The sequence below is a fragment of the Bos indicus genome, chromosome 3, assembly GCF_029378745.1.
Source record: "Bos indicus isolate NIAB-ARS_2022 breed Sahiwal x Tharparkar chromosome 3, NIAB-ARS_B.indTharparkar_mat_pri_1.0, whole genome shotgun sequence".
Lineage (NCBI taxonomy): Eukaryota > Metazoa > Chordata > Mammalia > Artiodactyla > Bovidae > Bos > Bos indicus.
In genome coordinates, this window is record NC_091762.1 from 99983476 (window position 1) to 100010469 (window position 26994).

Consider the following 26994-nt stretch of genomic DNA (forward strand, 5'->3'; position numbering starts at 1 on the left):
CCAGTTCTTGACTGTTAGTCATCATGTCATGCCCGCTGGCTGCCACAGCAAGGCGGGTGGTCAGGACAGAGAGCGGACCTGGGGAGGAAGTGAGGTCCAGAGTCCATGGGTCTGGGCTTCTTGTAGGGGGTGACGGAGGGGGGACTCGGAAGCCTCAGCCCAGGCTGAACACTTCCTGGTGGGGCAGCAGCTGTGCCCTGACCAGGCTGGACGCAGCTCCAGGCGGGTCTCGGGTCCTCCAGGGCCGGGTGGGCCACAGTCAGGATAGCTGCTTGTCCGGGTTCATCAGCTGCTCCACCTCCCGCATGAACCGCAGACACAGCTCTTCCTGCCAGGGCAGAGCCACGCACTGCACAGCCACGGGCAGCCCCACGCTCTTCCTTACAACCTGAGGGCACACAAGCATCAGGACCCGAGGTCTCAAGGCAGGGCCCCACCCAGACCCGGGAAGCGCCCCAGCTGGGGAGGAGGGGCAGCACAGCAGGGCCTGCCCGCAGTCTCTAGCGGTCCTGCATTAAGAAAGGCCGACAAGGCCTGTGCCTGGTTATACTGTCCTCTCCACTAGAGGAAGGGGTCCCGGCGGGGAGGCAAGGGGAAGAGACTCGCCTTCTGCAGCGTCTTGTCCCAGATATCCCCAAAGTAGCCCTTGTAAAGCTGCAGCTGGGCCTCGTCCTCAGCGGTCACCATGGTGACGGGTACCACCCCCGCGGGGAAGTCCAGGCAGTTGTAGAGCAGAGTATAGCTGACAGCCCCTGAGACACAGCACAAGGGGCTGGAGCAGGTCAGCCAACCTTCCGTGATGACTGTCTGCTCCGAGCCCCCATCTTCCACCCTAAGAGATGGCACTGGCCTCCACCAGCAGGGAGGGTTCTCTCCTAGGGCTGAGACTTGAGTGGGAGTGACAAAGCCCGGGAACCTGGATTCAGGGCAGGCTGGAGGGCCTGCTAGTGCTTGCCCTGTGCCTCCCCCTCTGCAGCTTCATTGCTGTTTTCTTGGTTTATCTAAATCCCACCTGGACTTCAAACACCACCTCCCAAAACCATAGACTCTGTAACAAGACCTCCAACTTGAATATCGCTGAGGACGAGGAGCTCATTCCCTCCCAAGGCATACCACCTGACTCCCTTCTCTCCAGCCAACCAGACCGTGAGCCTATCAGGAGTGGAGTCCTCCCCCAGGGGTCCTCTCCTCCTACTTCCCAGCAACCTCACCAGGCACAGGGTGGAACTCAGAAGAGAAGAGACAGCTGAGAGGGATGTGATGGGGCTGCCAGCCTCACCTGTGGCCTTGCCTGGGCCGTTCAGGTCCAGAGCAGGGCCCATCATGGGGGTGAGCAGCACATCCAGCTCCAGGGCTCTCCACTGGGCCATCACGGAGTGCCGGTATACCTGTGGAGGACACCCGCACACCCAGTGAAGCTCTCAGACCCAACCCATTACATGGACTCTGCAGCACAGGCACTGAGGCGGGGTGACTGGCCCCATGCCTGCCCCAGATCTGAACTGAGCCACGATAGCATGGAGGACCTTGGGATATTCAGACAGGGATGCTTTCAGGGGGCATCAAATGCTCCACGGAACCACAGAGACCACTCTTCCTGCCAGGGTGGGGCCACGGAGTGTTGGTTACAGGCAGCACCAGAGTGGCAAAGAGGTGTCCAGGGCAGGAGTCCCACCCAGGCTGACCCAGGCCCCTACAATGGGCCTCCGGGCAAGTGAGGGTCACAGAGCAGGCCCCAAATGGTCCAATCCAGGGAGTGCGAGCAGGGGATGATGGGCCACTCCAGGGGACCAGAGGGACCAGTTTCCAAGAGACCCCAAGGCATATGCCCTGTCCGGCCCCACCCCCACCCGCCCTACTCTAGTCCAGGGGCTCTGGCCTCACCTCAGTCTCATGATGTAGTTCCCAGAGCTTTCTGGCTGACCTGGACAGAGGGAGTGGAGTCACCAACCATGATGATCACAGCCATGGGGATTAGCAACATCAGGCCCCTACTCTCAAAATCTCCCAGATTCCCTTCCTTCTCAGACCCTTCTCAATTCCAGGGCACTCTGAGAAGAAAGCAGTGCGGGGCAGAAGTTCTAATCCCTAAGTTCATACCCCATGGAGTCCCCAAGAGGGACTTAGGCCAGACCACCAGCTATTCTTAGGACACAGAGCCACCCAAGGTCCTCAATGCCTGGTAGTGAGAGAGGAATGGGCTTCCCCCATGGCTCAGCGGTAAAGAAGCCACCTGCAATGCAGGAGCCACAGGAGACATAGGTTCAATCACTGGGTGGGGAAGATCCCCTGGAGGAGGGCATGCAACCCACTCCAGTATTCTTGCCTGGAGAAGCCCCTGGACAGAGGAGCCTGGCGGGCTCCAGTCCATTGAGTCAAAAAGAGCTGGACACAACTGAAGCGACTTAGCACACACACATGAAAGAGAAGGCAAGTCCACAAGCTGTAAGGGCCTGAGAATCAGGCAATTTACTCCCATCTTTTCTGGCTTGAGGCCCCGAGGGGCAGGCAGGAGCAGGCGCAGTGCAGTTTGGTCTCTAAAACCAGCACCTCTCACGGGTCCCCAATATCCCCCGCTCCTTGCCACCCACTAGCTCCTTTCTGGGCCTTTCCACCCATGTCCAGGCAGGGCAATCTCCTCCTCTTCATTTTCTCCCAACCTTGCTCTCCTTCAGGACCTTACTCTCCAGCCTTTCCTGTATCTTGCTAAGACATATTCAAGACTGCCCCCCCGCCCAAGGCCACAGAGGTTGCCACCCTGCTTAGACCACTTCCAGCCTCAGAAGCTACTTTTCTCATCGTTTCCCATTGGAAAGCACTTGGACCCAGGTCAGGGGGACAGTTGTGCAGGCATCTAGGCGTGGGAAAAACTCTTACCGAGACTTCATATTGTTGAGAAAGGCTGATAACCTTGGGAACTGCAATAGAACAGACACTGTCAGTGACTAGACTTTAGGCCAGGTGTGGCAATAATCTTCAGGCCAAGCCACCTAGGCCTCCTCCTTCTGTCCCTCCCCGCAGGCCCCAGGTCAGCACTCCTCTCAGCAAGCAGGTTGGCTGAAGATTGAAGAGCATGAGCGGAGGAAAAGAGATAGGGTAGGGGCTGAGAAGAAAAGGAGGCTAAGGGAAGGGGGAAAGAGCCCAGTGGTGCCCACCCTTCCATTCCTTGTGCCCTCACCAGAGGCTTCATCATGAAAGCCAGCAGTCCTTTAAGCCATCCGGGCAGCCTCAGAATTGAGATCAAGTCCCCCAGGCAGGAATCCACGAAATCACCTTTGCTGGGAGACAAAGGGTCCAGTCCAGGCACATCTACCCAAGGCGTCCCTCCTGGCTCACCCCAACCTGCGGCATCCCCCAGCCTCCACTCAGTGACTCTACCTCCCTCCTCACCAGACTCCAGTAACCACAGCCTCCAGCCCCTTCATCCCAGCCTCTGCTTTCCAATATGCGACATGTGTCTGCAGACCCTTTGGGATGCTTAGGCTCTACCCATATCCACTGGAGCTCCCTAAGGCAGGGCTCCCTGTCTCCCTCCATTGCAAACTCAGCTCAGAGCAATAAGAACTGTGGGAAGCATCTCCCTGGCCCAAAGATACTGCCGAGGGCATCCCCCCACAGATGCTGATGCCAGCCTGGAGGCACAAGTGGTTTAATCCCGAGTGGGTACAGTAATCCTTGCCTCTGAGGCTATCTCTGCTCTCAATCTCAGGGAAAGGTCTCAGGCAGCTGATTCTGAAGTCTCACCCTGAGGGCCAAACTGAGGGGTGGCTCTTTCCACTGAAGTGAAAGTTGCTCAGTCGTGTCCAACTCTTTGCAACCCCATGGAATAGTCCATGGAATTCTCCAGGCCAGAATACTGGAGTGGGTAGCCGTTCCGTTCTCCAGGGGATCTTCTCAACCCAGGGATCGAACCCAGGTCTCCTGCATTGCAGGTGGATTCTTTACCAGTTGAGCCACCAGAGAAGCCCAAGAATACTGGAGTGGGTATCCCTTCTCCAGCCGATCTTCCCGACCCAGGAATCGAACCGGGGTCTCCTGCATTGCAGGCATATTCTTTACCAGCTGAGTTACCAGGGAAGCCTCCCAGATCATACTTGGCTACTGGCAGAAGTCCATTCAATCTGGGCATGTCCCCAGGAAGCATCTTCACAGACCTGCCCTGCCCCCATCAGCCTTTAGAACTGAAAACATCCCTGTGGGACCAGCTTCTCAAATATGAGCTCTGCAAGCCTCATAAAGTGGGTGTGGTCCAATCTTCTGACTTTTCAGACAAGAAAACAGATCCTGCTCAAAGGCGGAAGATGTGGCACAAATCCAAGGAGTGTGGAGTAATGGCAGGTCTACACCCTTGCCCTCCTGCTTGATTCCACCCTTATTTCTCAATCTTTCCCCAATAGATAAGCAACGTCCTGCACAACTCAGCCCGGGGCCAGGCCAGGGCTGCTCAATCCTGCCTCTCCCCACACTGGCACCTTTCCAAGGTCTCCCTGACAAGGCAGCTCTAGGCTCAGCTTGAAGCTGGAGGGATGGTAAGGTCCCTGCCCAGGAAGCTCCAGGCCTTCTTCAGGTTCTGCCAAGGCCTGTCCTCCATCTTCCCCAGTGGCCTGTCCCAGGGAGGAACACAGCACTCAGCTGCTCTCCCTGCATCTACCCATGTCCTGATCCCACCACCCACCCCCAAACCCAGTCACTCACAAGTTCTGTAGGAAGGTCGTGCCACCATCACTGAACAGCCCACCCGTGCCCAGGGTCTCCAGAGCATGAGGTATGTTGCTTGGCAGGAAGGGAACCAGCTGCAGAGATGGAGGCATGTAAGGTTCCCAGACCTAGAAACCCTTGGGTCCCACCCCCAAAAACACACTGTCAAGGCAGCCCTCAGCCCTCACGGTGCCCTCACTGGAGCCACAAAGGCACCCTTGTTGGCCTGTGATAACTCCCCATAAGATGTGTATCCTGAGAGGAGTCTGGAACCACACATAAGCCTGTCTCAGGTGAACGGCCCCAAGCCTGCCATCTCAGGGCGCTGAGAACCCCTGGACAGCTGTGCACCACTGTTTGTGGTTGACGAGGAAGGACCACTCCATGCAGCTCCCACATCCCAGCTCAGAGGTGAGGTCACCATCAAGCATGTACCCCAATACTTCTGATCAGCCCCTTTTTACTGGTCCCCCAGGGATCGAATTTGCGACCCCAATCTCAGAACAATCAGGGTGCAAGGGTGCCAGGGATGGGTGGCAGCCATGGGTACCTAGAAGGCTTCCCTGAAGGAGGGGCAATGCCAGAACCTTTGGGTTCCCTCCCCCCGCCCAGCATACCGTGTGGCCAGCAACCTCGAGTCTCTGCTTGGTCTCCAGCAGGGCCCGCTTCATGGCCGGCGTGGGCATGGTATAGTTGTCAGTCTCATAATACCCTACACGCAGGGGCTGAGAGCTCCTGTAGATCTGGGGGCAGCATGCACGAGTCAGAGTCAGGTCAGGAGACGGTGGCCCGAAGCAGGGCTCCCAGAGCTCAGAGCCATTACTCAGCCCCAGACACAGCTTTGAGGCTGCTGCCTAGATCCCCAGAAACTGACCTCCAGGGAGGCCAGCCCCTGTTGTATCTGACCCCTTCACAAAACACCTTCCCAGTGACTCTGCAGGTGGACAGAGCAAGAAGGAGGATTCCACAGGCTTCAGGTCTAGACAGGGAGACAGGCCCTGAGCAGGGCCGGGACTTGCCCCAGGCCACTCGTCAGGGTAGAGTAGCAACATCAGGGCAGAAACCCAGGCGTCCACAGCCTGTTTCAAGGATGTAAGTCCTGGCTCCCATAATAGATTGTTCCAGACCCTGGGACAGGGATCTCATTGCCTCTCCTCCCTCTGGGGAAGGGAGCCCTTGGGTAGAGTTAGAACATCTCCTCAGCTGAGGAGTGGGAGCTTGCCCTCCCTCACCCCAGCCCAGATCTCATGCTGCCCAGGGGCCCTCACCCCTTCCCAGGCAAGAGGTCTGTAGGGAGTAATGCCAGATCGCTGAGAAACGGCACTTACACCACACAGCTTACACAGTCTACATAAACATAGCTTTACTATACCTCCTGGAGGAGGGCATGGCAACTCACTCCAGTATTCTTGCCTGGAGAATTCCCATGGACGGAGGAGCCCCAAGAGCTACAATCCATGGGGTTGCAGAGTCGGACACGATTGAGTGACTAAGCACACACTATAGCACTGCTCACATCTCTAACTTGAGTACTCCTGAAATCTGTTGCTCGTAAAGTACAGATAACTTTATTAGTCATTCTTAAAAGACCCATCAGCTCTTCAATAGGATCACCAAATGACAGTTTATCCTCCAAGACTTCTTGAATTGCTCTCCTCAGAATCCTCACCTCGCTGTACCCACCAGTCCTAACCAATTACAGTATGACTCAATCCTAACCAACCCCCTACACTGACATGAAATGACTCTTTGCGACCCCATAGACTATACACTCCATGGAATTCTCCAGGCCAGAATACCGGAGTGGGTAGCTTTTCCCTTCTCCAGGGGATCGTCCCAACACAGGGATCGAACCCAAGTCTCCCACATTGCGGGCGGATTCTTTACCAACTGAGCTATCATTGACATATCCACCGACAAACTAACGTCAATATTCTAACTTTGTGCTCCTCCCCCATGCTACTAAGGCTCTGTGTGGGCAGCGCCCTCCCTCACCACAGACAGTTAATACACCCAGCCTTATCTGATCTACAGGCTGGTGATACTTGGAGGAAGCCAGTATCTGATAGATCCCTGCCCACAAATCCCAGCTTTCTCTGGGAGAGAGAACGCTCCGCTTTTAACTGTTCTTAACTCACTCAGCCTCCGTGCCAAGCATTCTGCCGGAGGCTGGGGATAGAGAAATGAATGCTGTAAGAAAGGCTCCTGTTTACTGGCTTGTCAAACACGGAAGAGGTTCAGGAGTTCTCCCTCAAGCTGTTCTTAGCCTCAAGTCCCTCCTGTTCCACAGCGACAGCTCCAAGGCTCTGGCTCCCAGCCAGCCAATTTGAAAGACTTGGGATTTCCAAATGCAGGAAAGGGCACCATCTGGTGGCTGTTTGCAGAGGTGCTGCTGTGCTCAGTCACTCAGTCATGTTTGACTCTTTGCAACCCCATGGACTGTAGCCCGCTCGACTCCTCTGTCCATGGGATTATCCTGGCAAGGATACTGGAGTGGGTTGCCATTTCGTTCTCCAGGGAATCTTCCCGACCCAGGGATTGAACCCATGCCTCCTGTATCTCCTGCATTGGCCGGCGGTTTCTTTACCACTGTGCCACCACCAGCAGAGGTGCTAGTGCTGGCCTTAGACCCCCGGGGGCTGGTTTTCAAGAGACAGGGCCTCCCAGGCCTGCCTGCAAGGGCTCAGGAGCACCAGTGAGCCCCGAATCCATCCCCATGCCCACCCCCACCACTGCTCACCTCCTCCCTGAAGGGCAAGGGGGGCACGGTGGGGTCCAAGCGGAACATGTCCTCACACAGCAGCGCTCGCATGCACAGTGCCAGGCTCTCCACGTCCCGGGCCATGGGGCCAACCGAGAGCTGTACTGTGGGGCAGGGAGGGGAGGAGAGAGAGATCACCCAGCCCCGGGGGGTTCCGGGGCTGGGTCCAAACAAGGGTTGGGCTGGAGCCCTGGAGTGTGAGCAGATAGGAGGTAGAAAGGCAGACCTAGAGTGGCCTTGGGGCCCAACACTGCCCCGAGGAGAGGCAGGGGCAAAGGGGCAGACCCCCCTCCTCCAGGGCACAGAGGGAACCACAGACCTCACCTGCTACCTGTCCATAGACACAGCCCTTCAGACCACTCTTGCTGGATAAGAAACACAAGATGTTGGAAATGGGAAATGGCCACCCGCTGCCCGGCCCCACATCCAGTCAGCAGCCCCCAACTCTCTCACCACTTTGGAAACGAGGAACCAGGGGCTGGTGGTACTGTGACATTACCTCCTAGCAAAACCCCAGTCAGGGAATCCCTGCCTGGAGCCCGGAGAGGTGGGAAGCTAGGCCAAGGTCACACAGCAGGACTCAGGGGCTCCCTCCACCCACCACCTACATCCTACCTGAGGCGGTTCCCTGTGGGTTTGAGGCCGCAGATGCCACAGAAGGCTGAGGGAAAGCGGATGCTGCCTCCAATGTCGGTGCCTAAGCCCAGTGGGGAGCCCCCAGCGGCAATGAGGGCCCCCTCGCCCCCTGAGGAGCCACCTGGGCTCTTGGAAGAATTCCATGGGTTCATGGTCGGGCCAAAGAGGGGGTTACTGCAGTCAAAGCTGGAGGAAGTGGGAAGGGGTCAGCCCCTGTCATGTTGGTACCGGTGCCCCTGCCCCCCACCCTGCACCCCTGGGACCCAACCTGAACATGGACTGGGGGACATTGGTGTGCACGAAGGGCAAAGCGCCCTGCAACTTCAGCACCTGCACCACCACACAGTCACCCTCCGCTGGCACCCCCTGGTTCAGGCTCAAGCCCAGTGTCGAGTCCTGGCCCTAGAAGGACGGATGGGTGAGAGGGACATGGTTGATGAGCCAGGGGGGCTTCAACACACAGGGTTTGCTCCCACCACCGCCCCACAGGCCAAGGCAGGACACACCTGCGGTGCCCTCTCAAGGCCTTTGGCCCTAGGACTTCCTCTGAGGGCCCAGGGTGACCCAGGACCCAGAGCTGGCTGGCAGGGACTGGGGCAGGGCGCACCTTATAGCTGAAGCACTCCTTGAGGCTCACGGGGACACCATAGAGCAGGCCCTGTCTTGGGACCTTGCACAGCTGAGTCTCACAGTCTGCCAGGTAGGTGGTCACACAGTTAGTCCCTTTGTTGACTTCCCAGGCCTGGGGTAGGGAGAAATGGACATACGACAGAGTGCGGTGAGGCTGGCTTCTTTTGTTTTTTCAACTGTGGCAAAATCAACATAGCGTAAGATTGGCCTTTTCAAATATACCACCCAGTGACAGGGTAACCATTAACCTGACCCAGGGCCAGGAGCACAGAGGGTAAGCAGGCCCAGCACTGGCCTCATTGCGGACATGCGGCCCAGCCTTACCCAGGCTGTCTCTGACCTTCAACTCCAAGACAGACAGAGGGAGTGCTCCGAGGACCAGGACACTCAAAGGAACAAGATACTGACCTCACGTGTCCTCCAGAGATGAATAGAGAGTATGTGTGTGCTCCGAGGACCATGACACTCAAAGGAACAAGATACTGACTGACCTCAGATGCCCTCCAGAGGCCGACCTAAGGGGAGGGTGACCCTTGGCCACCCCACTCACCTCCTCCTTCAAGCCACACCGGTGCCCAGTGAGGCTAGATCCCCATGTTGAGTCGCACCAGGAGTCAGTGCAGAGCAGGGCTAGACCCAGGCTTCTGCTTCCTGGCATGCAGCACTCTCCTCTGCCCCAGGCCCGGCCCACACCTGCCCAGGTGAAAGGAACACCTGAATCTGAGGAATGGCTGACTGATACCAGCTGTTAAGAACATGACTGTGGCCCTATTGCCAACTCAGGTATGTGAAATCTGTCTGCTGACCAGGGCAGGAAAAGAGGAGGCCAATCTGTAGCCAGAATGCTCTCTGTGGATGCTCCCTCTGAAGGGCTGGAGCTTTTTCAGGGACATGGATTTGAAATAAGCAACCCCATCTGTTCAGACTGTGTCCTTTCAATGCGCCCGACCCAGGGGTGTCCAGTCCTTTCTCCACAGTCCCTCTCTGCCCCTTCTCAGCTGCAGTCACTCACACCACTCTCACATGCCTGGCACTCATGTCCACCTGCTTAGGGGTCACAGTCACTGCCACGTACTCTCTTCCGAGAGATCATATCACATACAAGTCATTTTCATAAAGCACAATTTCTTCCTTCATTTCGTTTCAAACACATTTCTTGAGCACGCACTATCAACATATAAAGGACATCGTGGTAGGCCCTAAGGTACAAAGACAAATAAGACTCTGTCCACCAAAAGCCCACACATGTGCCTTGGGAAAGAGAAAGACAAGACAAGCCCCAAAATGTGATGAGAAATGTGCTGTTAGTAAGTGACCACTGAAGAGGAAACCCTAACCCAGACTGGGAGGGGAGGAGGGTTATGGGAGGCTTCCTGGAAGACGTGACTCCTCTCTGGGCCCTGAAGACTCAGGAGAGCCTGTTGCACTGAGCAGGGCAAGAGAAGGGAGAAGAGCCTTGCAGGTAAAAGCAACCCCAGAGCACAGCAGGCTATGGGGGCCAGGTAACTGCCAGCAGCTGAGCTGCCGATGCCCCAAGCCCCGGAATCCTTGACCAGAGAGGATGCTGGAATGCTGAGCGGGCAGCTGGCCAGGAGACTGGTGCTTGGTCCTGGACAGAGACTGGTGGAAGACCAGGGTAGCGGGGGAGACAAGGGGATGGTCTAGGGGGAGCTCTAAAAGGGAACAGACCAGACTCAGTGACTGATGGGGTGGGGGCGGAATGGGGTGGGAAGTCTGGGCTAAAAGCCAGGTTTCTAGGTAGGACAACATGCTCAGTGTCCCCAGCACATGCACACACACAGAGCCTTCTCTCTCTCTCTCTCTCATACACACACACAGCTCTGGCTCCCTCCCTCTCTCCCTGGCAGCCCTTGGCACTGTGGTCCCACCATGGCCCTCCAGCCAGGTTTTCCCACAGCCTTGTACAGAGAGGGGAGGAAGGAGTGGGGTCACTCCCTGGCCTTACCTTTCCTATGTAGGTGAAGAGCACAGCCTCGGGATACAGGTCCCCACTGTGTAACTTCTGTACCAGTTGAGGCAGGGGCAGGGCCAGCAGCGCCTCTGAGTCCAGGTCAGGGTTCTGGGGAGACACCTCAGATCAGTCCCCTACTCCCCCCAGGCCCCAGGTGCCTGCAGCAGACACCTATGGCCCATGCCCCCACATCCCAACATCTACCAAGCATGTGCTCACTGTCACATGCCAGGCCATAACAGACATGCCCACCCGCGTCTCTGACATCACAAATGTGCTCCAGCTGGGCAGGCCCTTGCCACCTGTGGACAGTACAGATCTATCTCTTCCAGAAGCTCACTTGAGGGGGGCCCAGGGAGAGGCCACGCCCAGGCTGAGTATTAGACCATTATGAAAAAACTTCCCAGGTGGCGCTAGTGGTAAAGAACCCACCTGCCAATGCAGGAGACGTATGAGACAAGGGTTCAGCCCCTGGGTGGGGAAGAGTCTCTGGAGAAGGGTATGGCAACCCACTTCAGTATTCTTGTCTGGGGAATCCCATGGACAGAGGAGCCTGGCGGGCTACAGTCCATAGCATTGCAGAGAGTTGGACAAGACTGAAGCAGCTTAGCACAGTGGTTGCTGAGTGTGGCCACACACCTTGTTGATATGCTCTGTGTTTGGATTAAATGTTACCACCATTCCCATTGCACAGCTTAAAGAAACTGACGTTCACAGAGGGAAAGTGCTTTGATTAGAACTTACAGATAAACTATAGTTCTCTGCCCATTCAGCACAAGCTGCCCACTGGCTGTCCACCTGCACTTAACTACTCAACCCTTTGGCAGGGGAGGGCAGAAAGAAGAAAACCCTGTCTTAGGTGGCTGGGGTTGAAGCTAGAGCCACATCAAAGAGAGAGGTTTTTTCCATTCATTCCATAAATACATATATTAGGCATCTACTCTGTACCAAGGACCATGCTAGACATGGGGATACAGCAGTGAACAAGAAAGTCGCCTCCAGGCTTTGGGGGAGCTTCAACAAGGTGTAGAGTTGGGAGTGAGGAGATAATTTGGTGGCTCGGTGATAAAGAATCTGCCTGTGATGCAGGAGACCCGAGTTTAATCCCTGGGTCAGGAAGATCCCCTGGAGAAGGAAATGGCAACCCACTACAGTACTCTTGCTTGGAGAATCCCATGGACAGAGCCTGGGGGGCTACAGTCCATAGAGTTACAAAGAGTTGGACACAACTGAGCAACTAACACACAGAGATCATTTATAAGTAAACAAATAAGAATTTTAGATAGCCAGAAATAAAGAAAATAACATGCATGTACTGAGTGGGCAGCACACAGGTAGAGGGTGGTCAGGGAAGAGCTCTCCAACGGAGGAGGGACGTTGGTCAGACACTCACTGCCAGGTCTCAGAGGCCTCCAGAGTCTCTGGGATCAGCCCTTGCCTGCATACCTCACTGGCTTCCCCCTCAAGGGCTTTGGGCTAATTAGGAGAGCATCTGAGTTCAGCCACCACATCTCATCTCTACCCTCCTCTGCTCTTGCCAAACTCACCAGGGACTTCCTCGTTGCCCAACACAACAAACACTCAACTCTTCATTCTGCTCCGAGTCTCATGGAGGCGTTCACAGGGCTGACTTCAGACTCCTCCTGGGCACAGGCATACCCCTTTCCCGGGGTTCCCTCCCTCCTCTACGCTGCTTCTGTCATCCACTCGTTCAGCCAGTCAACACACATGTTCTGAGCACCTACTCTGTGTCAAGCACTATGTTAGGGCTATGAATTTAGAGTTAGCCGAGACAGACAAGTCCCTGATCTTAGAGCTTACCTTCAAGAAAACAAAGTAATTGAGAAAAAGAATTTGAAAAAGAAAAGAAATTTTAATAACACAAGGGACATCCCCGGTCCAGTGGTTAAGAATCTGCCTTCCAGTGCAGGAGATGTAGGTTCGATCCCTAGTTGGGGAACTAAGATCCCACATGCGGCAGGGCAACTACTGAGCCTCCAGGCTCTGCAGTAGCAGTCCCCAGCCTATTTGGCACCAGGGACTGGTTTCAAGGAAGACAATTTTTCCACAGGAAGGAGGGGTGGGAAGGAGGTATGGGGGTGGGGGGATGTTCATCAATAATGCGAGCAATGGGGAGTGGCACATGAAGTTTCAGTCACCTGCCCTAGAGCTCACCTCCTGCTGTGCAGCTGGTTCCCAACCCGCCATGGACTGCTACCGGCTGGTAGGGGCTGGGGACCCCTCCTCTAGAACCTGTGCTCCACAACAAGATAAGCCCACACAAAGCAACTAGAGAAAGCTGGCGTGCTGCAACAGAGACCCAGCACAGCCAAAGTTTTTTAAAATAAAATAAATTTTTAAATAAAAAAAAGAAAGAAAGTTAATAAATGATGGCAGATCACGATAAGTGTGAGAAAGGAAGTAAACAGAATCTGTGACAGAAAGAACAGTGGATTGACTCAGATGCGCTGGGCAGGCGGAGACATTGTTTCAGCTATGACCTGAAGCACAAAAAGGAGCCAGACATAGGAAGAGTCAAAGGCTCCCGGAGGTTCCTCTGGGCACCTGCTCTTCCCTCTCTGATGCTAGAAGTCATGCCGCCTCTTGGCTTCCCTCCAGGCCCTACACCTATCACATGGCCTCTAGATGGTCCTTCCGCCTCCAAATCATCCTTCGCCTGACCCAACTGAGCTCAGACCCGCTCGCTGGGCTATTCCTTTTGTTCCCTCTGTTCCTGTGTCCTTCCCCTGAGCTCACTGCCTCCTATCTCCTTTCCACCGGCTCCTCTTCACGCAAGGAAGGACGCTGCCATCTGTCCTCAGCTCCCCCTTCTTCCACCCACATCTAATCGGTCACCACGCCCCTAAGTAGCTCTGGAAAATGGCCACCTCTCTGTCTCCTCTACTGAGACACTTGCCACTGCCGACCCTTTCTCTACTGGGTCACACAGAGGCCACCTAGCTGGCTTCTCTGCCAAAGCTTTGTCACCAGACCACACAGCACAACAACGACCTCACCTTGCCTGTCCCCTTCAGGTTGCCTCCCACCACAAGGTCCAGGAGATGTTTCTAGGCTGAGGTCCTGTCAGAGTCCCCTCTGCCCCCTCAATGTGACACAGCCCACTCACTCCCTCCTCACACCCAAAGCTGAACACCCATCGCACACACCCACCACACAGCCTTTGAAATCCAGCCTCAATATCAGGAATATTCTTCCCCAAATTTGTTAAAGGGATACAACATTTACTTGGGATTTTTTTCTTTTCTTTTTTCTTTTTTTAATGATACAAGGAGCTACAAGGAGAAAAAATGGATCCATGATCTACCCCCAACATACTAGATAACCCCTGTGTGCTAAATTGCTTCAGTCGTGTCTGACTGTGACCCCATGGACTGTAGCCCGCCAGGCTCCTCTGTCCTTGGGATTCTCCAGGCAAGAATACTGGACTGGGTAGTCATGCCCTTCTCTAGGGGATCTTCCCGACCCAGGGATTGAATCCAGGTATCTGCACTGCAGGCAGATTCTTTATAATCTGAGCCATCAGGGAAGCCCAGACAACCCCTGATGACTTTTTTTTTTTTTTTTTTTAAGATATGCGAAATGGAAAGGAAACACTCCCCCCACCTCTAGGACCCCCTTGACAAATTCCTCTTCTGAAAAGGAAACCATAGTTTACAGTTTCTGATGAAACCTCATAGGAGAAAAAAAAAATGTTTGTGAAGAATCCACAATGTATATAGTTGTTTATATATATTCTATTTTTGGACAGAGGGATCATACTATGCACACAGTTCTATGCCTTGCGTTTCTCCCCTCACAATGAAAATAGCAAGATTTTTTTCCAATTATATACATATGTGCTCATTGTAAAAAACGAAAAACTGCCTACCAGTTTGTGGAAGAAAGTAAATATCACCAGAGAGCCCACCACACTGGGGTAATGACCAGCAGGAGCCTGATCACCACCATTCCCCACCTCACCCAGGGTGTCCACAGAGGCCCTGTGCATCTCAGCTAGAAGCTGTCAGTGAGCTCCTCTCAATTCTCAGCACAAATGTTCATTCTTTCCTCTGCTCTTCTGTGTTGACAGTTGATGACACTGTTGTTAACAGCTATTTTTAAGTCTTCAACTAGTTATCAGGCAGCTGAGACATTTTCTCTTTCACAAGACACCAGAGTAAGTCTGCATGTCCAGGAGGCCAATCTAAGAACATGGAGGAAATTAAAATTTATATGGAGAATGCAGGGAAGTATACAAATAAGATCTCACCAAGCATGTGGCCATCTGTATGCCTTTTTTTCCAAGCATAGGATATTACAGCTGTCATTGAATCACTGCCCCTCCTTAACCTGTTTTTCTCCTGAACCACCTACTGTCCTAATTTCAGATACCCTAGATGGTCCTCCAAGTTGTTTTTTTTTTTTTTAATTTTATTCATGGTTTATTGTTGTTATTTTTTTAATCACATCTGTTCTATTTCAAGATATACATTCCATTCTATCATGTGACCATGGACATTGACTGAAACAAAAACCATACTGTTCTCCCATTCATTTACTGACTTGTTTTAAAATCAGCTTCAAGTTGGTCTTGGAGATGCCAGGAGATGGAACTACAGGTCAGATCCAGTTGAAGGGAGAGGCATTTGTAATCCAGTGGGATTTTGACAAAGGGGCTTGGAAGGTCTGTGCGGGAAGGGCATTCTGGTTAAAACCAGAGGTGCAGAGGCACCGAGGTGTGGGCAAGTGGGATGGCTCTCCCAGTCGTCATAGTCTATCAATGGCAGTCCCTCACTTCAGTCTAGAAAGGATATTAAAACTTACTTAGGGGGCTTCCCAGGTGGCTCAGTGGTAAAGAATCCACCTGCCAGTGCAGGAGATAAGTTCAATCCCTGGTCCGGGAAGATCCCACACGCCATGGAGCAACTAAGCCCATGTGCCACAACTACTGAGCCTGTGCTCTAGAGCCCAGGAACCATAACTATAGAAGTCCACGCACCCTAGAGCTTATGTTCGTCAACAAGAGGAGGCACAGCAATGAGAAGCCCGCATGCTGAAAGGAGAGAGTAGCCCCAGCTCACACAACTAAAGAAAAGCCCGCACAGCAATGACAACCCAGCACAGTCAAAAATAAAACAACTCATTCAGGCAGTAAGGTGGAAGCAAATGGGCACACGCATATTTCAAATTAAGCCTCACATGGTCAATAGAGTATATGAAAAGCATGCCTCACTCTAAAGTTGCTTGAGAGTCCCAAAAGAGATAAACCATTTTGTGATGTTCAGGAGGCGCTTGGGACCTCCCCTCCTCCAGCAGCACCTTGGGACACAGGACGTAGCTGGGTCCCAACTCACTTCTCTGCAATCTATCAGGCAGGAGCTGTACCATAGGCTGCTGTATTCACCCAGAGGCCCCCTGACCTCAAGGCCCCCTTCTCAGTGTGGGGCTGGGCTGAGAAAGACCCAGAAGAAAGACTATTGAAACAGCCTCAAAACCCCCAGCAGCTCCAGCACCAAGCAGAAAGAGCCTTAGGGGTGGGATAGAGGAGGGGCTTCTCCCTAAGGTTATGTGTGAGCTCAGCTAAACTGCCCACCTTCCCCAACGGCTCAGTGGGTTAAGAATCTGCCTGCAGTGCAGGAGACGCAGGGTTCGATCCCTGGGTTGGGAAGATGCCCTGGAGGAGGAAATGGTGACCCACTCCAGTGTTCTTGCCTGAAGAATCCACAGAGAGGGGATTCTGGTGGGTATACAGACCATGGGCCAAAAAAGAGTTGGACACGACTGAGCAACTAAGCACACAAACTGCCCACCTCTTACTGATCCCAGAGCTACTGTCTTCAAGACCTCAACCCCTGTGCTGACTGCTCAAAACAAGACTGCTGAACTAGTTATCCCTTTCTTCTGCCAGTCACCAGAAAACCAAAAGGGAATTTCCCTACTTACTCATCTGGAAGAGCCAAGTTTTGGTGTTCTGAGGCCAGGCTCTGACCCACAGAGGGTGTTTAAACACTTTTTGGTATTTCAAGGCCAAAACCTGCGCTGGAAGTTATTGTTGTATTGTTGTTCCATCACTAAGTCATGTCCTGCTCCTTGCAACCTCATAGACTGCAGCACGCCAGGTTCCTGTGTCCTTCACTATCTCCTGGAGTTTGCTTAAATTCATATCCATTGAGTCCATGATGCTGTCTAACCATCTCATCCTCTGATCCCCACCCCATTCTCCTTTTGCCTTCAATCTTTCCCAGCATCAAGGTCTTTTCCAATGAGTCAGCTCTTTGCATTAGGTGGCCAAAGTCCTGGAGCTTCAGCTTCAGCATCAGTCCTTCCAATGAACATTCAGGGTTGATTTCTTTTAGGAAATCTACCATGGAAGTTCAGTTCAGTTCAGTTCAGTCGCTTAGTCGTGTCTGACTCTTTGCAATCCCATGAACCACAGCACGCCAGGCCTCCCTGTCCATCACCAACTCCTGGAGTCCACCCAAACCCATGTCCATAGAGTCAGTGATGCCATCCAGCCATCTCATCCTCTGTCGTCCCCTTCTCCTCCTGCCCTCAATCTTTCCCAGCATCAGGGTCTTTTCAGATGGGTTAGCTCTTCTCATCAGGTGGCCAAAGTATTGGAGTTTCAGCTTCAACATCAGTCCTTCCAGTGAACACCCAGGACTGATCTCCTTTAGGATGGACTGGTTGGGTCTCCTTGCAGTTCAAGGGACTCTCAAGAGTCTTCTCCAACACCACACTTCAAAAGCATCAATTCTTTGGCGCTCAGCCTTCTTCACAGTCCAACTCTCACATCCATACATGACACTGGAAAAACCATAGCCTTGACTAGACAGACCTTTGTTGGCAAAGTAATGTCTCTGCTTTTGAATATGCTGCCTAGGTTGGTCATAACTTTCCTTCCAAGGAGTAAGCATCTTTTAATTTCATGGCTGCACTCACCATCTGCAGTGATTTTGAAGCCCAGAAAAAGAAAGTCAGCCACTGTTTCCACTGTTTCCCCATCTATTTCCCATGAAGTGATAGGACCAGATGCCATGATCTTAGTTTTCTGAATGTTGAGTTTTACACCAACTTTTTCACTCTCTTCTTTCACTTTCATCAAGAGGCTCTTTAGTTCTTCTTCCCTTTCTGCCATAAGGGTGGTGTCATCTGCATATCTGAGGTTATTGATATTTCTCCCAGCAATCTTGATTCCAGCTTGTGCTTCGTCCAGCCCAGCATTTCTCATGATGTACTCTGCATATAAGTTAAATAAGCAGGGTGACAATATACAGCCTTGAAGTACTCCTTTCCCCATTTGGAACCAGTCTGTTGTTCCATGTCCAGTTCTAACTGTTGCTTCCTGACCTGCATACAGGTTTCTCAAGAGGCAGGTCAGGTGGTCTGGCATGCCCATCTCTTTCAGAATTTTCCACAGTTTATTGTGATCCACACAGTAAAAGGCTTTGGCATAGTCAATAAAGCAGAAATAGATGTTTTTCTGGAACTCTCTTGCTTTTTCCATGATCCAGCAGATGTTGGCAATTTGATCTCTGGTTCCTCTGCCTTTTCTAAAACCAGCTTGAACATCTGGAAGTTCATGGTTCACGTATTGCTGAAGCCTGGCTTGGAGAATTTTGAGCATTACTTTACTAGCGTATGAGATGAGTGCAATTGTGCAGTAGTTTGAGCATTCTTTGGCATGGCCTTTCTTTGGGATTGGAATGAAAACTGACCTTTTCAGTCCTGTGGTCACTGCTAGGTTTTCCAAATTTGCTGGCATATTGAGTGCAGCACTTTCACAGCATCATCTTTCAGGATTTGAAATAGCTCAACTGGAATTCCATCACCTCCACTAGTTTTGTTCGTAGTGATGCTTTCTAAGGCCCACTTGACTTCACATTCCAGGATGTCTGGCTCTAGGTCAGTGATCACACCATCGTGATTACCTGGGTCATGAAGATCTTTTTTGTACAGTTCTTCTGTGTATTCTTGCCACCTCTTCTTAATATCTTCTGCTTCTGTTAGGTCCCTACCATTTCTGTCCTTTATCGAGCCCATCTTTGCATGAAATATTCCCTTGATATCTCTACTTTTCTTGAAGAGATCTCTAGTCTTTCCCATTCTGTTGTTTTCCTCTATTTCTTTGCACTGATTGCTGAGGAAGGCTTTCTTATCTCTCCTTGCTATTCTTAGGAACTTTGCATTCAGATGCTTATATCTTTCCTTTTCTCCTTTGCTTTTCGCTTCCCTTCTTTTCACAGCTATTTGTAAGGCCTCCTCAGACAGCCATTTTGTTGTTTTTTTTTTTTTTTTTTTCCGGTTCTTAAAAATAAGGAAAGGCTGTTGCTCCAGAAGGAAACTGGATGCTTGGATCCAGATGCTGATGCTTGGAGCTGAAGTGAGGGAAAACCCACCCTTCTACTACCCCACACCCCTGCCAGCTGGTGGGTTCCTTGCAACCAGGAGGAGAGTTATGTAGGCAGAAACTGTGGGCAGATTCCTGCAGCTGCCCCCACACATTCCTTGGAGCCAGGAGAACTCAGCTAGCTAGCTGCACAGGACTTGGAGTCTCCGGAGCAGCCGAGGGTCTCTAGGTTGGGCCTGGCATCACTGCAAGGATCCCTGAGCAGGGCACCAGGGAGCTCTGCCAGAGAAGAAGGATTAGACAGTGATGAAGCTTTGCTCAACTAGGTAGGGAAAGTGGCCAATTTGGATTGAATACCTAAAAATGAACTGATTGTGTACTTTCGCTGATTGTGTGCCATGTCAGTGAGTGAGGGCTAGAACCAGATATGTTATTATTTCACTAAACAAACAAATAAGACATTTTCCTGGTTCAGGAATGGTATGGTGTAAATTCATACTAGTACATCCAGCGAAAACCGCAAAGCAATCAAGGCCATACCCAGGGCCTGGCATCCAAGGCCTGGGTCTCCCTTCCTGATCTTTCTTCCTTGCTCCTCTCCATTGGAATGAGGCTGGATGGTTCCACCAGGCATCTAGGTTCTAGTTCTAGCTCCTGCCTCATCTTGTCCCATCATCTGGAATGCCTTCCTACCTGTCACATCCAAATTCCATCCAACACCCCTTGGGGCAAGTCTTCTGTCTCACAGCACATAGGAACTGAGCTTGGTATTTCGACTTGGAACTGAGTCCAGTGTGGCATACACCTAGAGGAAAGCCTCCTCTTCCAGGCCGCTTCCCTCACCTCCATACACACACTGAGCTGATCCAGAGGGAAAGAAGCTTGTTGACAGGTCACCCAGGGAAGGGCTGGAACTAAACCTATCCATGAAAGGAACTTATAACCCATCTGACTCCACAGCCAGGTGGCAAGAGTCCACCTCAGCCGGTAACTCCCTGTGGACTTGCTCAAGTCCCTCCCCAGCTTCCTCTGAGCATCCTCAATGAATTTGAACTATAAGCTCTCAGAAGGCCCTTGACCATCACTTTATGATTCCAAAGTCCTAAACCCAAGCATCCTATTGGTTCTCATCTTGCAGTTTAAGCGTCCTAGTAAGTCCATGATCTTGAGATTATCTGGCACACAGCAAAGCTCCTCTTTGACCCAGTGAGGCGACAGCCTTCGACGACCTGTCCTGTCCCTTTCGTTTCCATTCCTCCCCTAGGTCCCACTTGGTTCAGAAAAGAGTACAGAATGCATGATGGCGAGAGGGGTGTCAGAAAGTTACAAAACCTGCGCTGCCCACACACCTGAGCTGCCGGCCGCCCGTCCCTCCCATACACCTGAGCTGCCGGCCGCCCGTCCCTCCGAGCGCCCAGGCGGCTCAAAGCGCTGCTGCCACCCCGAACCCTCCCCTTCCACACCGATTCCAACCCCGGCTGTCACCTGGAGCCGGAAGCGCTGCGCCGCCTTGTCCATGGTGTCCAGGGCCGCTTTCTGCCTCCGTCGCGCCCGGACCGCCGAGGCCCGCGCTGTCCGGCGACTGGACCAGCGCAGGGCCAAGGCCGCCGCCACGAAGCAGCAGGCCAGGGCGGCCCCGGAGACGCCGGAGAGCGCGGCCCATGGTTCGTCCAGCACCATGATCTCCCGCCGCCGACCGCTGCCACGGGCAACCGATGAAGGAGGAAATCAGCGATCTCGGACTCCGCCGCAAAACCCGGCCTGGATCAGCCCGGGATCCAGCGCCCGCCTGCGCCGGAGTGGAGGCAGGGGCGGTAGAGCCGCTCGGCCAAGCGTTGTTGCCTGGCAGCCGGCTGAAGACAGGTGGAGCGCAACGGTCAAGGCGAAGAGCCGCGGTTCCGCTGGGACGGCTCCCCAAGTTCTAAGGCTCTGGGCGGTGCGGAGAGGGAGGAGCACCCGCTTCCCGTGGGCGCCCTCGGAAGCTCGAGCCTAGCAGCCGTTCGGCGCCCCCGTCTGGCCTGGCCTCAGCCCGGTGCACCCAAGACCCTCAACTCACGGAAGATGCTGTCCAGCCCGAGCCACTTCAGGAAAGAGGATGGAGAGCAGCGACAGACTGTGCTCGCGGACCTGATAAACCCTGCAAAGAGTTTACCAGTATCATTCCTGGAGAAGCTTGTCTTAGGCTGTGTACCGCAGGGCACTCACCTCTCCCCTGCGTGGGGCTTAGGGGTGCCAGCAGGAGAGGGAGGGGTACAGGATGTTTCTCAGGGAGCCCACCTGCTGCCCGCTCCCCTCCCTAGTCCTGGGACCCGGTGTCTTTAGGGAGGTGGGGGGAGGGGAGCGGATTATCTATATACACACAATACTTCTCCAATCTAGGCCTCTCTCACAGGTCTTTATGTGCTCAATTTCATTTGTCCTCCCAACAGAGAGATGAGGAAAGCATTTTTATCATCCTCGTTTACCAATAAGGTAACTGAGGACAAGAGGGATTAAATTACCCCCTCTGTGGGTCATGCAGGTGACTGAGTGGAGATTCAAACTCAGGTCTAATCCTAAACCATTGCTCTTAACCATCAAGCTGTACTACCATGACTGCCCCTGGAAGTGAGGATGTGTGGAATCAAATGGGATGTGGGGAAGAGTGCTTTGTGGCTAGAAAACGCTGTCTGCCAAAACACTGCTGTTCATCCAGTTCTATCTTTACCTCTGAATCCATGCTTTTTCCTTGAAAAGGAGGAATGCCTATAATGTAAGATTGTTAGGAGGAGTCTGTGAGATCCTGGCTGTGAACTGGGGAACTTGAGGACGTACCAGATCTTCAGTCCGGCCTCAGGGAGCTCAAGATCTGGTTGAGAAGGAAAAAAACATGCATAGAAACAACAAAAGCCATGCTTTAGTGGAAATGCAGAAATCATGTGACATGAATCCAAACAGCAGTAAATGCTGGGCCCTTGGACTGAATAGTCTTTGGGAAAGCCAGATAGCACAGTGATTTAAAGTTTGCCTCTGGAGCTGGAGTGTCTGGTAACCCATCCTTGTTGCATGACTATCCCCGTTTCCTTACCTGTAAAATGAGGATAATAGTACTCCCTCCACTGGCCAATTCTCTAGTACTATTGTAAGACTCAAATGAGCTAATACTTGAAATGCAGCCAGAACAAGGCCTAGCCTACAGTAAGCAATCCATGCATATTAATTATTACTGTTGTTGTTATTATTAGAATAGAGCCCAGTGCACTGGAGTCCATGGGGCCTGCAAAGAGTTGGACACTACTTAGCAAATGAACAACAACAAACAGAGACCTACAGAGAGGGTTTTTCTGGCCTGAGAAGCCCAAGTTCAGGAACCAGACTATCTGAGTTTAAATCCTAACTTTGACACTGTGGAACTTTCAGTAAGTCACTCTAACCTCTTGTGCCTCAGTTTCCTTATCTGCAAAATGGGAGCTAATAATAGTGACTCCTTCATAGAATTGTGAAGATTAAATGAGTTAATTCAAGAGAAGAGCTTAGAACACTACCTGGCCCGTTGTAAGGGCTCAATAAATGTTGATTCATTGTTATTTTAAGCAGAGTCATGATGCAAGTGTTTTGGAAAGGCAATATGGAGGAGGACTGGGAGAGGCAAGCTGGAGGCAGAGATGTGGAATGGGAGAGCGGGGAGACTTGAGAACACAGCAGGGAAAGGTTTCCAGGGCTCCACCTGTATTATTAGAAAAGCATCTGTAACTCAACACCACACCATTCCAGGAGCCAAAACAGCATGTCCCTGCACTCAGATGTGTGTTCATATTTGCAGTCACTCAAGCAGGCCCTGATGGGTTTCCTGAGCAGGATCTGGGTCTTCACCCACTAACTGGTGACCTTGAGCAAGTCATCCTTCTGTATCCTCAGTTGTTGAGTGGGAAGACAGGTGAGTATCCTGCCAAGTGCAGTTGGAGGTGGGGGCAGGGCAGAAAGGATGAGGGGGAGAGCTTGCTGAAGGCAAGGAAGCTTCTCAGATTCCAGAGGGTTTGAAGCCTGTCTTTGTTCTAGGGTGAGAAGAGGGAGTGTGGTCTGGTTCTCAGCAACTGCTCCGCTTTGTTTCCCTTCATTTCTGTGAGGCTTTCCTCAATACAGAAGGGGCAGACAGGAGTAGGGCACGGCTTGCTCTCAGGAGCTCACAGGCCCACAGGTGACACAAGATTACCACACTCAGAAGCACTACCTGTGGAGCATTTTATAATTTTTAAAGCACGGCCAGGTCTTTGGCCTCAGTTGCCTGAGCCCCTCACCACCTCAGAGGTGGTTCTATTATACTATTATACTCTCCTCAGAGGTAGGGGAGAGTTTGTCTTCTCTGGTAAATTCCTTCAATCCCACACCTTTCTGTATCTCTGCTCTGTGCAAAGGGCTCCTCCGTCCCTTCAGAAGGGAGCTATTTCCCCACCCCTGCAAATCTGAGCTGAACTTTGTGACTTGTTTTAACGAACAGAATGCAGTGCACAGGATGTTGTGCTAGTTCTGAGCCTAGGCTATGTCAGCTACAAATTGGCACTTGCCTTTGGCACTTGCCATCTGTCTCTACAAAGATTAAATTGTGAGCCACTGCAGCTGCAGACTTTCAACACCCCTTGAAAGGAATTCAGAGGGGAGAGCAGAACTGAGGTGCTCCGGGGAAAACTGGCAGAACAGGTCTTCAGATAGTTATTTTCAGGAGCCAACTTTATGAGCCCAATTCTTGTATTTCCTCACATCTGTTCTTTTTCAATCACTAAGTCATGTCCAACTCTTTGCGACCCCATGGATTAACAGCATGCCAAGCTTGAGTCGATGATGTCATCCAACCATCTCAACCTCTGTCACTCCCTTCATCTCCTGCCCTCAATCTTTCCCAGCATCAGTCTTTTCCAGTGAGTTGACTCTCCGCATCAGGTGGCCAAAGGATTGGAGCTAGTTTCAGCATCAGTCCTTCCAATGAACATTCAGGCCTGATTTCCTTTATGATTGACTGGTTTGATCTCCTTGCTGTCCAAGGGACTCTCAAGAGTCTTCTCCATCACCTCAAAAGTATCAATCCTTTGGCACTCAGTTGTCTTTATGATCCAACTTTCAAATCTGTACATGACTACTAGAAAAACCATAGCTGTGACCATATGGACCTTTGTTGGCAAAGTGATATCTCTGTTTTTTGATATGCTGTCTAGGTTTGTCATAGCTTTCCTTCCAAGGAGCAAGCGTCTTCTAATTTCATGGCTGCAGTCACTGTCTGCAGTGATTTTGGAGCACAAGAAAATAAAAGATGTCACTGCTTCCACTTTTCCCCCTTCTATTTGCCAAGAAGTGATGGGACCAGATGCCATGATCTTAGATTCTTTAATGTTGTTCCAAGCCAGCTTTTTCACTCTCCTCTTTCACCTTCATCAAAAAGCTCTTTAGTTCCTCTTCAGTTTCTTCTCATATCTAGAAAAGCACTAAAATTCTTCACGGTGACTGCTCCCTGTGACTAGCAGAAACTTTATGCAAAAATAATATGTACCTGATTGCATATACTCCCCCTTCACTAAAATCACATATATACTGACCTTCCCCCTCTGCCTCTTTGGAGCAGTTTTTCAGAGCTATCTGAAATGCTGTTTCCTGGGCTATAATCTTCATTTTGCCCCAAAGAAAACTTAGCTCACAAAAATCTCCCACTGTGCTATTTTTCAGGCCAGCCGCTGCAAGAGAACTGTTACCTTTCTCTCTCCTGGAACCCTACCACTGCCATAAGCAGCAGCCCAAGCTTGCCTTCCAGAAGATAAAGCCATGTAGCATAGAGCTTGCTCAGCCCAGTGTTCCTGCTCAGGCCCTTACACAGGTTCCAAGCATAAGAACAGCCAGCCACTTGAATGCAGATACGTAAGTGAGCCTAGCCAACCAACAGACTCAGAATCATAAATAGTTGCTTAACTTGCCAGTTTGGGGATTGGTTTATTACAAAGCAATAGCTAACTAATCTACCTTCCAATCTCCTTTGCCCAGATGAGTAACTGAGCCCCACAGACAAGCAGGGACTTGCTCAATACTCCATAGTAAATGGGAGCCCACTGAAAAGTCAAAACTGGATCTTTGAGACTCACTGCTGCCTCTGTAATAGGGATACAGACACCTAGACTCCAAAACTGTTATCAGACTTCCCTGGTAGTCCAGTGGTTAAGAAAACACCTTTCAGTGCAGGGGACAAGAGTTCAATCCCTGGTCAGGGAACTAAGATCCCACATGCCACAGGCAACTAAGCCCATGTGCCACAACTAGAGAAACCTACGAACTTCAATGAAGAGCCGATGCAGCCAAAACAAAAACAAAAATCTGTTATCAAAAGTTCCTAGTCGTTAACCTAGAAACACACCAACCATGTCTTACCCTTCATCTGTTTTCCTCAACCTGTTTTAACCCATGCCATCCTTCAAATATACACAAAATGCTTTCTCCCTCCTAAATTTATTTGAAACTGGGAGGTAAGTTTCTTTGCCATTCTGCCCCTGAGTTTCTTCATCTGTAAAATGGAGGTACTGTACTACCTCATTGGTTATTGAGAATTAAATGAGTTCATTTTAGTAAAGTGTTTAGAACAGTGCCCAAAGTATAGCAAGGGCTAAAAAATAAAATAGAGTAAAATAATGTGACTAAACATGAGCTATAGCAATAGCAATTTTATTAGAGAAATGTTTTATTTTGATCCTGAGAGCTACATATTTTTCACTTGGCTCTGGGGACATCAGTATGAGTATTGAGTCAGCTTGTATGCCCTAAGTTTGTATCCAAGACAGTGTGGAAGAAAACATCTCATGGGTGGCAAACCAATTTTTGAAAACCAGACATGGAGAAAAGCACATGCCTCCCTTCTTGAGAAGCATCAGTAGGACATAATATATTTACCTCATATTTCACAGAGGGCTTATTCTTGATAGGTTGTATATAAATCAAATCTTAACACATAAATCTATCTTAAAGAACTTACCTGGGGAATCATTCTACAAAGTGAGGATGACTTTTTATAAAATCAGTATACCTTTGAGGGACATTCAGAATTTTGACCAGAGATGGGCAGAATTTTTGCCTAAAACAAACCTGCGCACCCAAGGTTCCCCCAAGTGACTCCGGTCTTTCTCTCTAGGGCTGCCTGTTACTAAACCCTGGTACAACCCAAAGAGGGCTCTTGCCCTTGGTTCTCTTGGGCTGGAATCTTGGCAATTCCTGGCTCTACCAAGGTGAATCCCTTTGAAACCAGAAGGTGTGGGGCTGTTGTCCTCAGTGACTCTGATGTCACTGTAGTGAAAGTCTGGATATTCAGCTACCAAGCTCTTTGGCTTCTGCTCAAGCTGGCGACAACCTGCTTACAACTTCCGTCACAAATGGGGTCCCCTAAGAGAGACAGAGCCCACAGTTCCAGCTGGTGCCCTCATCTGCTTCTGTGAGTTGGGTAAACATACTGGTAGAGTTAAAACTCGGTATCCAATGACTGGCAGGCTGTCAGGATGGTAACAGGTACAAAGAACTGTACTCATTTCTCAGCCTTCCTCAAACACTTTAGGAAGTGTTTTTCTCCTTTGAATACCCTTCCTTTGATCTCTAATGACCGATGTTGCCCCATAATTTTCACCCCCATCCTGCAGCACACACTGCCTGGCAAACTTCTATTCATTCTTTAAGACCCAATTTAGGGGCCTTTAGGTTCCAGATGGCAGATGAAGTACATGCATTTACCTTCTTCATTAAAATAACAGAAAAGCATATTTTTAAAATAATAACAGAAGTATTACTGGTAAGCAAACAAAAAGAAGTAAAATTTTTAAAAGATAGAAAGCAAGCAGGTGATATCAAACTGAAGGAAAAGGAAACAGTCTAAGACACCAGAGGGAGCCAGGGTCATCCCCCCAAGAAAGACCTGGGGAAGGTCCAAGCAGGAACGGACCATGAGGA

The 26994-nt window shown here is 51.3% G+C and overlaps 1 protein-coding gene across 3 annotated transcripts; it reads right to left on the reverse strand.

Moving 5' to 3' along the window:
- LOC109556335 (fatty-acid amide hydrolase 1) lies at nucleotides 1–25570 on the reverse strand. Of its 3 annotated transcripts, none has more exons than XM_019957540.2 (15): nucleotides 21755–25570; nucleotides 20533–21184; nucleotides 10692–10805; nucleotides 8703–8837; nucleotides 8364–8497; nucleotides 8075–8281; nucleotides 7784–7824; nucleotides 7439–7563; nucleotides 5316–5441; nucleotides 4696–4793; nucleotides 3179–3278; nucleotides 2878–2918; nucleotides 1885–1924; nucleotides 1280–1388; nucleotides 1–388 (listed from the first exon to the last, which is right to left on the reverse strand). In XM_019957540.2, the coding sequence occupies exons 2-15, from the start codon at nucleotides 20725–20727 to the stop codon at nucleotides 27–29; spliced, it is 1827 nt and encodes a 608-aa protein (XP_019813099.2). In that variant the 5' UTR covers nucleotides 20728–21184; nucleotides 21755–25570; the 3' UTR covers nucleotides 1–26. The 3 variants fall into 3 exon arrangements, with proteins under 3 accessions (XP_019813099.2, XP_070642708.1, XP_070642709.1); XM_070786607.1 differs by adding an exon at nucleotides 607–752 and having other exon boundaries at nucleotides 20533–25570; XM_070786608.1 differs by lacking the exons at nucleotides 20533–21184; nucleotides 21755–25570 and adding an exon at nucleotides 14674–15573.
- Nucleotides 25571–26994: the final 1424 nt, after the last annotated feature.